Consider the following 13,149-nt stretch of genomic DNA (forward strand, 5'->3'; position numbering starts at 1 on the left):
GCCACGGAACCTGCTTGCAGCCTGTTCCTCAGCCCCTAGCACTTGACTCAGTCAAGCTGCAGGATCCTGAAGAAGAGACTACGCTATCCAGTGACGTTCCACCGCCCCAGGCATCCGAGACCTTGATTCCACCATCTTCTGGAGATGAGACTTTGATTTCACCGCCTTCTAGAGATGAGACTTTGAGTCCAGCGGCTACTGAGGATGAGACTATCGCTGATACCCGGTCCGAGACGCCCGATCCGGTCGGATCCGGTCGTCCAAGATTCCAGTCCTGCTTTTGACTGTCCTTCCCTTTCCGTTGCCTCCCTTGCCGCTGACATGGGTTCCCCGATACGGGACATAGTGGCCATGAAAACGGTCCGAGGTAAGCAGTCCTTCCTGATCGATTGGGTGGATTGCGGTCCTGAGGCCCGGTCCTGGTTGGAAGTACGTTGCTGCCCCTCTTCGGTGTGCCTTCATGTCTCGGCAGAGGAGAGGGGGGCTTCAAGGGGGGGGTACTGTCACGCTCCCGGTGTCCCAGCAGCGCTCCTTACCTACTAAGCCGGTCTCACCATCCAGGCACCGCTCCGTAACCACTGAGCCAGTCACACCTGTGTCGCACCACCGCTCCTTCCTCACTGGTCCAGTCCATGCGTCCACCGGTCACGCCTGCCATTCCCGCTCATGCTGAGTATATAAGACTGGCCTCTCCATGTGGGCGGTGCCTGATCATCGCTTGTGTTTCTATGCCTTGTCTTGTGAGCTAAGTGCTCAGGTCTTTGTTCCTGTTTCCTATTACTGCCTTAAAGTACGCTGTGACCTTAGTGACCTGGTGCTGTCTTTGCTTCCTGATATCTGCACCCGTTCCTGCCACGTTAGTGCTCCAGCTACCGTGTACCCTGCCCTCCAGGTGGGGTGCTCGGTCCAGTGGATCCACCTCCTGGGCCTACCAGTCCTCCCCGGCCCTCACAGCACCGCTCACAGACAGTATTGGCAACACAAGGCATTTGAGAGAAACCTTGTTTCTCAACATATCGATGTGCTTATGAAAATTAACTAGTGAACCACCCCTTCAATGCCTAGAATGCCTGCAACGAATATTATCTAATCCATTTTGCACTATTTATGGTTTTTCTGTATATAACATACTGTATTTATTCTTAAAGTTTATTCTACAAGCTAGAGAGCCATAAACAGTCCTGAAGTGTGATGATTGGAACAATAAAGGAAATATTTTTTAATAAGGCATTTTTCTGTCCTGTTTTTGCTGTTCTTTAATTGTACCAAAACCACAAGAACTCATGTAAATAAATTTTAATCAGCAGGATATGGCAAAAACATCTGACAAATGTGCATTCTGCAGACTGAATGTGAATACACCTCTTTATTCAAATTTACAGCCACATCAAGAATACAATGACACACACGTCACTCCATACAACGTTTCCAATGTTCCTGAGTCCATTGGTGGCAGCTAGAGATGAGCCAACCTTTGAGGGTTCAGTTTGGAGGGTACAGTTGAACCTTAGATAACGTTCGGTTTGTGACCCGAACCTCAGTGGAAGTCAGTAATTGGGTAGCTCGTGTCTCCACGCACATGCAGCCGGCCATAAACAGATCACTTCTGGGAGCGGGTGGGCAGGGTTTTTCATTTTTATTTTGTGTGCACACTGCATCTGATCACGCTGATTTTACCCCCATTGTGTGCCGATCAAACAGTGAACGTGGCTCGTACAGGGCTGAGTATCATTCACACTCAAGCACAGCGCTGCACACTTGAGTGGTTTGCATTCGTACCTCACGCGAACTGCAAACCGAAACTTTGTTGGGTTTTTTTTTGGTAGTCAGTAGAGATGAGCGAACCGGTCGTGGTTCGGCTCGAGTTCGGTTCGTCGAACGGAGGTTCCGTTCGAGTTCGGTTCGACGAACCAAACTCGAACCTATAGGATATAATGGGAGGCAATCACAAACACATAAAAATGCATGATAAATGTACACAAACAGTTAATAAACATTGCCATAACACTTACCGGTCCCCGCGATCCCTCCTACACTCTGTCTCCTGCCGCTATTCCATCCGATGATCGCTGAATCCTCCCGGTGACCAGCACTGCCAGCAGTGATGCAGGACCTATCGTGACGTCAAAATAGCCATGTGACCAGTCATGTGGCTATTATCTCATTGGCTACAGACTGGTCACATGACTATGACGCGTCATGTAGGACCTGCGAGTGCATCTCTCCGGTACACGGTGCACATTTGTGTATCGCCGTGTACCGGCGACATGCTCTAGCACACGGTCGACTCCCCGTTCCGTTAGGGACCGGCTGACACAGCCGGTCATTAACGGAGATCACCGTTGCCATAGCAACGCAGTTAGCGGTGACGTCACCGCTAACCGCGGCTCCGGGAGCACCGTTGCTATGGTAACGCGTCTGTCAGTGTTACCGCTGACAGCCAGCAGCACTAATCACTCACGGAGTGAAGGCTGCACGCTGGTTCCCGTGCAGCCTTCACAGAGTGATTTCTGCACGGGAAGCAGCGTCTTCCGCCATGCAGCAGTGATGTAGCAGAGCTGCATTTGTTGAACGAGAAAGACAGAAGACTATGGATCGTGGAGGGCTGACAGGGGGTAATAAAGATGGAGTCTCTAATGTGTCTGTGTATTTATTTCTATTAAAGTATTTTTTCTCTGTGTGGTGTTTTTTTTTAACCCTTTATTGGAGATTCTTAATGGCAGGGTCAAAGGTGCCTGACATTAAGAATCTCTGGCTTAATACTGGCTAGTAAAACAAAGCCAGTATTAACTCATGATTACCCAACAAGCCACCCGGTTCCGGGGCTGTTGGAAGAGTTGGATACAGCGCCAGATGATGGCGCTTCTATGAGAGCGCCATTTTCTGGGGCGGCTGCGGACTGCAATTCGCAGCAGAGGCGCCCAGAAACCTCGGGCTAACCTGTGCTGCGGATTCCAATCCCCAGCTGCCTAGTTGTACCTGGCTGGACACAAAAATGGGGCGAAGCCCACGTCATTTGTTTTTTAATTATTTCATGAAATAAGTGAAATAATTAAAAAAAACGGGCTTCCCTATATTTTTGGTTCCCAGCCGGGTACAAATAGGCAACTGGGGGTTGGAGGCAGCCCGTGGCTGCCTGCTGTACCTGGCTAGCATACAAAAATATGGCGAAGCCCACGTCATTTTTTTGGTGGGCAAAAAACTTCTGCATACAGTCCTGGATGGATATACCAAGTAGTCTACAGACAACTGTTAGCGCTTGACCCCAATAACCATTAAATCTGCAGCTAGGTTTGTAGGCAAAAAATCCCCTTTAATTTGCCTGGAATCAGAAATGAATTTTAATTGAGATTTTTTAAAATAAAAAATCCCCAATAAACCAGCGCTGATAAGAGGTTTTTTTATTAATATTTTATACTTTTTATTGCTATCCTTGTTTTAGACACAAATTTATTCAAAACAATTCACACAATAGAACAAGGAAAAAGAAAGAAGAATAAACCACATATGGTAGAAATAAAAATAAAAGTAAAAATAAAGAATAAGTAATTGATAGTGCAGCAAACAGATACCAGGTGTCTGGTTGCAGTACCCCGGCCGGTAGTAGAGCAATTATTAAATCTAGCATATTAAGTGATGCTTCAAGGCATATGATATTTAATGCCAATTGAAACTATCACTGCAATATGATTTTTCAGATACCTGGAGAGTTTTTTTCAATCCATAAGCAAAAAGGTTTTTAATAGAGGCTTAAATTATAAGCAGCAATTTCAGCGTTCCAAGTGCCTTTAAATGATTTTGAAGAAACTGCACTTCAGGATTGTAGTGAGCATGAGGTGCCCCAGCTCATCAAGTGTTCCAATAGGAGTTTACCTGCAGTCAAGTTCAGGCAGCAATTTCAGCGTTCCAAGTGCCTTTAAATGAATTTGAAGAAACTGCACTTCAGGATTGTAGTGAGGATGAGGTAAACTGAAAAAAATGATGTTGGGTCCCCCCATTTTTGATAGCCAGCTAGGGTAAAGCAGACGGCTGTAGCCTGAAAACCACAGCTGGCAGCTTTACCGTGGTTGGGGATCCAATGTGGAGGTCCCCCCAGGCTCTTTTTTTATAATTATTTTATAAATATTAATAATTACACAAAAAAAGTAGGGTCCCCCCCAAATTGGATCACCAGCCAAGGTAAAGCGGACAGCTGTAGTCTGGTATTCTCAGGGTGGGAAGATCCATAGTTATTGGGCCTTCACAGCCTAAAAATAGCAGGCCGCAGGCACCCCAGACGTGGCGCATCCACTAGATGCGCCAATCCTGGCGCTTCACCCCAGCTCATCCCGTGCCCTGGTGGAGTGGCAAACGGGGTAATAAATCGGGTTGATACTAGCTGTAAGGTCACCTGACATCAAGCCCAGCAGTTTGTGATGTCATGGCGTCTATTAGATACCCAACATCATAAACTGTCAGTACTAACAAAAAAAAAAATCGACAAAAGAAATTTATTTGAAAAAACAGTCCCCAAAACATTTCCTCTTTCACCAATTTATTGTAAGAAAAAAAATAAAGGGGTCCCACGACGACTCTGGACCGTCTAGAATATGGGGGGGAGACACTCAGGGAACGTATCCCCCATTTTCTAGGAGTGCAGACCCTTCATGTGAGGAGTGTGGGTGCAATGAATCTGCACTCACTCTCTCCGGGTCCACAGCAGCAGAGTCCATGTCGTAATGGTTGCTACCAAAGCTGCAATGCCCTGCTCATGAAGTAAGGGCATGCCTAATCAGGAGAACTATTCTACATTTCCAAATATTGGTATTTGCTGATATTATTGCTATTCCACCTACTATATATTGGGGATAGGATCTTGGAGATGGAATACCCCTTTAAGTCCAGTTATCCAGCTGAATGAATACTTAACAACAGAGCTCGCTATTTAGATGTGTTTTCTTGTGGCGTATAATGGACTCTCATGTTTGGTAGTCGCTCAGCAGGGAAACTATAAAAGCAAATCCCTCCATTTGGAAATGTAGTATATAGCTCTCCTGATCAATTATGTTCCTTACCTCATGAGCAGGGCATTGCAGTAATAATAATAATTTATTCATTTATATAGCATTATTAATTCCATAGCGCTGTATGTCTTTGGAGTGTGGGAGGAAACCGGAGTACCCGGAGGAAACCCACGCAAACACGGGGAGAACATACACACTCCTTGCAGATGGTGTCCTTGGTGAGAATTGAACCCAGGACCTCAGCGCTGCAAGACTGCCGTGCTAACCACTGAGCCACCGTGCCACCCATTTAGCTTACAGATGCATAACCACCACTCACTGTGTCTGAACACAGGAAGCTGAGCTGACAGCCGCTCTGTGCATGCGGCAGCGTCTATTGTGAAGGAGAGGGCCGTGGGGGGATCAACGCTGCACAGGTACCGTGGGACACCGGGGAACACCGGTGGGGTTATAGGCGGTGACCTGGCAGGGCCTGGGGAGGAGTTTTCTGTCGCATGTGTCAAGGCACATGCGACAGAAATCAGAGGAGTAGGGTGAATGCGGCCGTTTTCTTAAAACGGCAATAAGAGAACAAGATCATAAGGTAAGATATATCACCCCATACCACGCCCAATGGCGTGAAATGACGAATATCATTAACAAATACTGGCCTATCCTGCTGTCAGATAACGATCTAGCTGGTGTCTTAACACCCAGACCAGCTATAACCCCCAAAAAATCCAAAACCATCAAGGATTTAGTTGTCCGCAGCCACTATGTCCCCCCTCCTAATAACTTTTTGGGCAGTATAAAGGGCCCAAGATGGGGGTATTACCCTTGTGGCGATTGTGGCGCTTGTTCACAGCTTATGAGGGTTAGTGACTTCTCTAACAATGATGGCAGCACCACGTATAGGATCCTACATTACATAAACTGTCGCACGACAGGAGTCATCTATTGGGCTATATGCCCATGTGGGCTCATATACGTGGGGCTGACATCTAGAGAACTCAGAGTGAGGATTATGGAACACATAAGAGATATCAAGAATGCCAGCAAAGCCGTCAGTAGGGAAGATGTGGAAGCCCTTAAAAATATCCCTAAGCATTTTAGGGAATTTCATGCGAATAACTGGAGACTCCTGAAATTTAGGGGAATTGATAAGGTATATCCAGGGACGAGAGGAGGCAATTTCAAAAACCTACTTGCTCAGAAAGAGGCCAAGTGGATTACCCTTTTGGATACAATCAAACCGAAAGGGTTAAATGATGCTATCAGTTTCAGACCTTTCCTGTAGCTCTCCGCTGTATATAACAATGACTGCGGTGATTTGTCTCCAGCACTGTTTTTAATGTGTGTTTTTTATATTTCTTAATTTACAGGGCTGTGTGGATTGGCACAAATATCAATTCATAAATGAATATGCTCAAGGACATCTGAGATCAAGCAAAGATGATTTATTAATGTCATTTGTCGCATTGGTGTTTATGTATTTGCATTTGTCTGCGCTGTTGTAGACAGGGTGTGAGGACTCTATAATATGTACAAAAATCTGCAAATATAGTTCCTTAGAAAATTGGTACAATAACCATGCTTTACATCATATATATTTATATACATTGCATGATGTCTGTTATTGTACAGTTGTGCTCTCCTGTGTGGACTAATGCACTATACTGACAATATTTACCCATTGGAGAGGGTTTGCCCTCAGGTTGCCCTTACATGATATGGCCGTAGTAGCAGCACTGTGGTGCGCGCGCTGTTCGGGTCTGTCCTTCCCTCCCCGTGACTCCTGGCGTCCTATCGGATCCACTCCGCGCGCGCATGCGCGGTCTGGCTTCCGGGACGCCGGGAGCCGTGGTGATGGTGGCCTGGCCGGATGGCGTGCGCCGATGCACACAGGTGCGTCATATTCTGGTGTCCTTAAAAAGTGCCTTCCCCACTGCCTCTGCACCTCCTGGACGAAGCTTTCCTGCGAAACGCGTCGAGGTGCAGGGCAGTGTGGTCGGGATTGGTACCATGGCTACAGCGGGTCTGTATCTTCAGACAAACACTCTAAGGTTTTTCTAAATCCTGGGCTTACGCCTATATTATTTCCTGGCTCAATGTCTATGATAAACTCCATGGCATATGATGCTATTTATAATTCTGACATACAATTGTGTATTCTTGATTGACTGCTAGAAATCTGTTATAGCCGTGGTTGCATATATGGATTGATGTATCTGGCTGTACTATCTAACTACATTTATGTGCATTAACTAGATGTACTTTCATTAACTGCAAGCATGTCCCCCTTTTGGATGTAAAATCATGTTTGATCTATGACTACCCGCAACTATGTTTGCAATTTTGGCTGATAAAAATGATCACATTATCTATAATAATGAGGTTAAATATTGACTACCTCTATATATGTTGCCAATAAATTGCACTATTTTGCTGGTTGTCAGGATTATTTGCAGACGTGACATTTGTGCTTTATGGATTGAAGTTTCCCAGTGTATGTGACCTGGGGAACACCATCTTAAGCTGTTATACAAATTGTAATGCATTGATCACTATCCCTTTGGGGACAATTGAGCCTGTGATGTTTAACCATGACCGCTGTATTATGCTTCATTTGAATGATATTACTTACTGACCACACTGCCCTGTTGGTTTTTAATATGGTGGTTTACACATGTTTTTAACAACACTGTCTATCCATATTGTGTGCCCTCACAAAAATTAATTTTGATAATAAAGATTTATATACAATTTTTCAGATAAAGACGTGTCCAATTGGATTGTTATTTATGGGTTTACTGATAACCAATGATCATTTGTAGGCTTCAATGTAGATTTTGGGATCATGGTTCAGAGATATTAAAATTCATGATACTATGGATCTTATTCAATTAATGGTGGTTTTGTTGATTTTTTTGGTGAATTTAGGTCTAGCAATGGACTATCGCAGCAGAGATGCTAATTGGGCTACACAGTTGGCAGACGTGTTCGGCAGTGCTGGAGAGACAGCGGTACAGTCACCTTCTATGCAGTGCAGAGAGCTACAGGTTAAATTAAAATCCTACTTGCTTAAAAGAACGAAAACCTGGTGGAACAAGGCCTCTTTGGAGCAATACCTGAGTAAGGATATAACACCTAGGGGGCTCCGGGTCCAGGTGTTTCCGGCCTTCCCAGTTGAAGATGAGAATTTTAAAGAAAGGTGGGAAGAAGCATGCAGGATGTGCTCACGTACGATGATTGAACTTCTAATAGGTCATGACAAAAAACGCCTTGATGAGCTGGAGAAGGACATAGAAATGCTCAATCTTGAAATAAAACAAAAATTATCCAAGGAATCACTGGCTCAATTCGATATTGAGTTGGAGGAAGAATTTAAACAGTGGGAAACTGATATTAAGACCAAGAAAGCGCGCAAATTTCAACGAGACCTAACAGATTATAGAAACAACACGGTCTTCAAATGGTATCATGAAAGGAATGGTCGACGTCCGGTTAACCATAGGTCTTCTAATCAGTCCCTGGCAGAATCAGTCTCATCAGCAGAAAGTGCTGGCAGCTCAAAAATTTCAAACCGCGAGGCCCATGGGCAGGTACCCTATCGAGGAGGCGTGGAAACCAGAAACTCCTATAAAACCAGACATAATCAGGAAAATTGGAGGAAAGATGGTCCCCATGCCAAGGATACCCTAAAGGTAATAAATTTAACAGATAAAATTCTGACTGGGGCCCAGCTTGAGGTGCTGCAGCTGGGGTTGTCCTTTTCTCCCGTGGCCAATTTCGATCTGTTCACGGGAATAAAGGACATCCAGCTGTTTGGACGCAAACTTCTGCTTAAAAAATACTTTGCGAAAAAGGATACGGGTAATCTGACTGGATTTTCTAGGGAGGAACAGGAGGCAATTAAGATTCTGGAGTCCCTTTTGGCAGAACAAAGCTCAACTGATCTTACAAGATTCCCCTCGTACACTAAAAAGAAATCAACCACCTTTCCACCCTTGTCGGCCTGCCCCACTATAGAGCTATTTGTCAAGATGGTAGTTCAAGAATTTAGATCTCTACCATCAAAAAGAACTCATGACAATTTAAGTAGCCATCAGAGACAAGCATTAAAAGAACTACAATTGATGAAGGATATAGTGATTAAGCAGGCAGACAAGGGTGGAAACGTGGTTATTTGGTCCACAAAAGCTTATGAGCAGGAGGCCTATAAACAACTACATGATAAAGCCTGCTATACTAAACTTGAGGGGAATCCAACAACTAAATTTAGCATTGAGCTTTTGGCCATACTCCAGAAGGCTTATGATGAGGGGATTATTCCCAAATCAGTCTTTGAGGGTCTTATACAAGAACATCCGGTGACTCCCACAATATACTTCTTACCTAAGATACACAAAAGTATAGAACAACCTCCCGGAAGACCTATAGTATCGGGAAATAATAGCTTGTGTGAGCCAATATGTAGATTCCTAGATCACTACCTTAAGATCAGTGTGTGTACTTTGCCTTCTTACATAAGGGACTCCACGGAATTCTTGAACAGGCTAGAAGATCTGACCATGGAAGCCGACATGGTCATGGTCACCGCTGATGTCCAATCGCTATATACTTCTATAGCGCATCAGGATGGACTTCGTGCAGCTGAGTTTTATTTGAGAATGACAGACATGGACCAACAGCTAGTGGATCTCCTCCTCTTACTTTTAAAATTTGTGTTAACCCACAATTATTTTTTATTCAAGGACCGCTACTACCTCCAGGAGAGGGGGACCGCAATGGGGGCGTCTTGTGCGCCCTCGTATGCTAACCTCTTTCTTGGATGGTGGGAGCGGTCCATTGAATTTCCGTCTGGTCCAACTGGCGCAGTCCACATGTGGCTGCGTTTTATAGATGATGTATTTATGATTTGGGAGGGGGAGATCCAACAGCTAAAACAGTTCATGGATGGACTTAATAACAATAGGCTAAACATCGGACTTACTTTTAATTTCAGCAGCGAAAGTATTGAATACCTGGATGTCAAAGTATCAAAAGGATGTGACGGCATGCTGATAACAGACGTTCATCGGAAAGGAACTGCTGTCAATTCCTTGTTGAGTGCGAGGTCCTCACATCCGGCACAAACCATCAAAGCTGTCCCAATAGGTCAGTTCCTACGTGCTAAACGTATTTGCTCAACTAACACGTTGTTTGAACATCAAGCAAATGACCTAAAACGGCGTTTTCGTTCCCGTCATTACAGGGAGGACTCCATACATAAGGGCTATACACGGGCAAAAGAAACTCCACGATCCCAGCTTCTTAAAACGGCAATAAGAGAACAAGATCATAAGGTAAGATATATCACCCCATACCACGCCCAATGGCGTGAAATGACGAATATCATTAACAAATACTGGCCTATCCTGCTGTCAGATAACGATCTAGCTGGTGTCTTAACACCCAGACCAGCTATAACCCCCAAAAAATCCAAAACCATCAAGGATTTAGTTGTCCGCAGCCACTATGTCCCCCCTCCTAATAACTTTTTGGGCAGTATAAAGGGCCCAAGATGGGGGTCTTACCCTTGTGGCGATTGTGGCGCTTGTTCACAGCTTATGAGGGTTAGTGACTTCTCTAACAATGATGGCAGCACCACGTATAGGATCCTACATTACATAAACTGTCGCACGACAGGAGTCATCTATTGGGCTATATGCCCATGTGGGCTCATATACGTGGGGCTGACATCTAGAGAACTCAGAGTGAGGATTATGGAACACATAAGAGATATCAAGAATGCCAGCAAAGCCGTCAGTAGGGAAGATGTGGAAGCCCTTAAAAATATCCCTAAGCATTTTAGGGAATTTCATGCGAATAACTGGAGACTCCTGAAATTTAGGGGAATTGATAAGGTATATCCAGGGACGAGAGGAGGCAATTTCAAAAACCTACTTGCTCAGAAAGAGGCCAAGTGGATTACCCTTTTGGATACAATCAAACCGAAAGGGTTAAATGATGCTATCAGTTTCAGACCTTTCCTGTAGCTCTCCGCTGTATATAACAATGACTGCGGTGATTTGTCTCCAGCACTGTTTTTAATGTGTGTTTTTTATATTTCTTAATTTACAGGGCTGTGTGGATTGGCACAAATATCAATTCATAAATGAATATGCTCAAGGACATCTGAGATCAAGCAAAGATGATTTATTAATGTCATTTGTCGCATTGGTGTTTATGTATTTGCATTTGTCTGCGCTGTTGTAGACAGGGTGTGAGGACTCTATAATATGTACAAAAATCTGCAAAAATAGTTCCTTAGAAAATTGGTACAATAACCATGCTTTACATCATATATATTTATATACATTGCATGATGTCTGTTATTGTACAGTTGTGCTCTCCTGTGTGGACTAATGCACTATACTGACAATATTTACCCATTGGAGAGGGTTTGCCCTCAGGTTGCCCTTACATGATATGGCCGTAGTAGCAGCACTGTGGTGCGCGCGCTGTTCGGGTCTGTCCTTCCCTCCCCGTGACTCCTGGCGTCCTATCGGATCCACTCCGCGCGCGCATGCGCGGTCTGGCTTCCGGGACGCCGGGAGCCGTGGTGATGGTGGCCTGGCCGGATGGCGTGCGCCGATGCACACAGGTGCGTCATATTCTGGTGTCCTTAAAAAGTGCCTTCCCCACTGCCTCTGCACCTCCTGGACGAAGCTTTCCTGCGAAACGCGTCGAGGTGCAGGGCAGTGTGGTCGGGATTGGTACCATGGCTACAGCGGGTCTGTATCTTCAGACAAACACTCTAAGGTTTTTCTAAATCCTGGGCTTACGCCTATATTATTTCCTGGCTCAATGTCTATGATAAACTCCATGGCATATGATGCTATTTATAATTCTGACATACAATTGTGTATTCTTGATTGACTGCTAGAAATCTGTTATAGCCGTGGTTGCATATATGGATTGATGTATCTGGCTGTGCTATCTAACTACATTTATGTGCATTAACTAGATGTACTTTCATTAACTGCAAGCATGTCCCCCTTTTGGATGTAATATCTATAATCATGTTTGATTTATGACTACCCGCAACTATGTTTGCAATTTTGGCTGATAAAAATGATCACATTATCTATAATAATGAGGTTAAATATTGACTACCTCTATATATGTTGCCAATAAATTGCACTATTTTGCTGGTTGTCAGGATTATTTGCAGACGTGACATTTGTGCTTTATGGATTGAAGTTTCCCAGTGTATGTGACCTGGGGAACACCATCTTAAGCTGTTATACAAATTGTAATGCATTGATCACTATCCCTTTGGGGACAATTGAGCCTGTGATGTTTAACCATGACCGCTGTATTATGCTTCATTTGAATGATATTACTTACTGACCACACTGCCCTGTTGGTTTTTAATATGGTGGTTTACACATGTTTTTAACAACACTGTCTATCCATATTGTGTGCCCTCACAAAAATTAATTTTGATAATAAAGATTTATATACAATTTTTCAGATAAAGACGTGTCCAATTGGATTGTTATTTATGGGTTTACTGATAACCAATGATCATTTGTAGGCTTCAATGTAGATTTTGGGATCATGGTTCAGAGATATTAAAATTCATGATACTATGGATCTTATTCAATTAATGGTGGTTTTGGTGACCTGGCAGGGCCTGGGGAGGAGTTTTCTGTCGCATGTGTCAAGGCACATGCGACAGAAATCAGAGGAGTAGGGTGAATGCGGCCGGCGCGCTGCTGTGCGCGCAGCCATCTTGAATTTCTGGGAGGGCAGCAGGGGGGGCACTTTGGCGACACCGGGGGACCGGGGAGGAGATTTATCATGTTTGTTCATGCCAGATGGGAGATAAATAATTTTTTACCGGCGCTGTCATTTACTGTAACGTGATCATCGGTGTACGGTGTATACCTGTGATCACGTGAGCGGGTACCGGAAACACCGTCCTGAATCAGGATCTCCAGGGTCTGAGCTAGCCCTGAAACCCCGGAGATTTTCTGACGCCGGGGGGCGTTATTCACTTATTTCTGCCTGCTGTTTATAAACGGCAGATCAGAATAAGGCTACATTAACACGACCGATCCATTTTTGCAGTCTGCAAAAACAGTCCGTTTTTTTTCACGGGTGCATCCGTGTGGCATCC

General features: G+C 44.6%; 1 protein-coding gene across 3 annotated transcripts in view; it reads left to right on the forward strand.

Moving 5' to 3' along the window:
• Positions 1-12,636, forward strand: part of LOC142256376 (uncharacterized) — a 60,391-nt gene extending 47,755 nt beyond the window's left edge. The window contains exons 1-3 of one of the 3 annotated variants that reach the window (XM_075328018.1): positions 5,873-10,139; positions 10,237-10,327; positions 11,106-11,186. In XM_075328018.1, the coding sequence (XP_075184133.1) occupies positions 7,871-10,139; positions 10,237-10,310 (2,343 nt within the window). In that variant the 5' untranslated portion in view covers positions 5,873-7,870 and the 3' untranslated portion in view covers positions 10,311-10,327; positions 11,106-11,186. Of the gene's footprint in view, positions 1-5,872 lie in introns of those variants that run through there. The other 2 variants (XM_075328017.1, XM_075328016.1) reach the window with 2 other exon arrangements.
• Positions 12,637-13,149: the final 513 nt, after the last annotated feature.

Source organism: Anomaloglossus baeobatrachus, chromosome 11 (genome assembly GCF_048569485.1).
Source record: "Anomaloglossus baeobatrachus isolate aAnoBae1 chromosome 11, aAnoBae1.hap1, whole genome shotgun sequence".
Lineage (NCBI taxonomy): Eukaryota > Metazoa > Chordata > Amphibia > Anura > Aromobatidae > Anomaloglossus > Anomaloglossus baeobatrachus.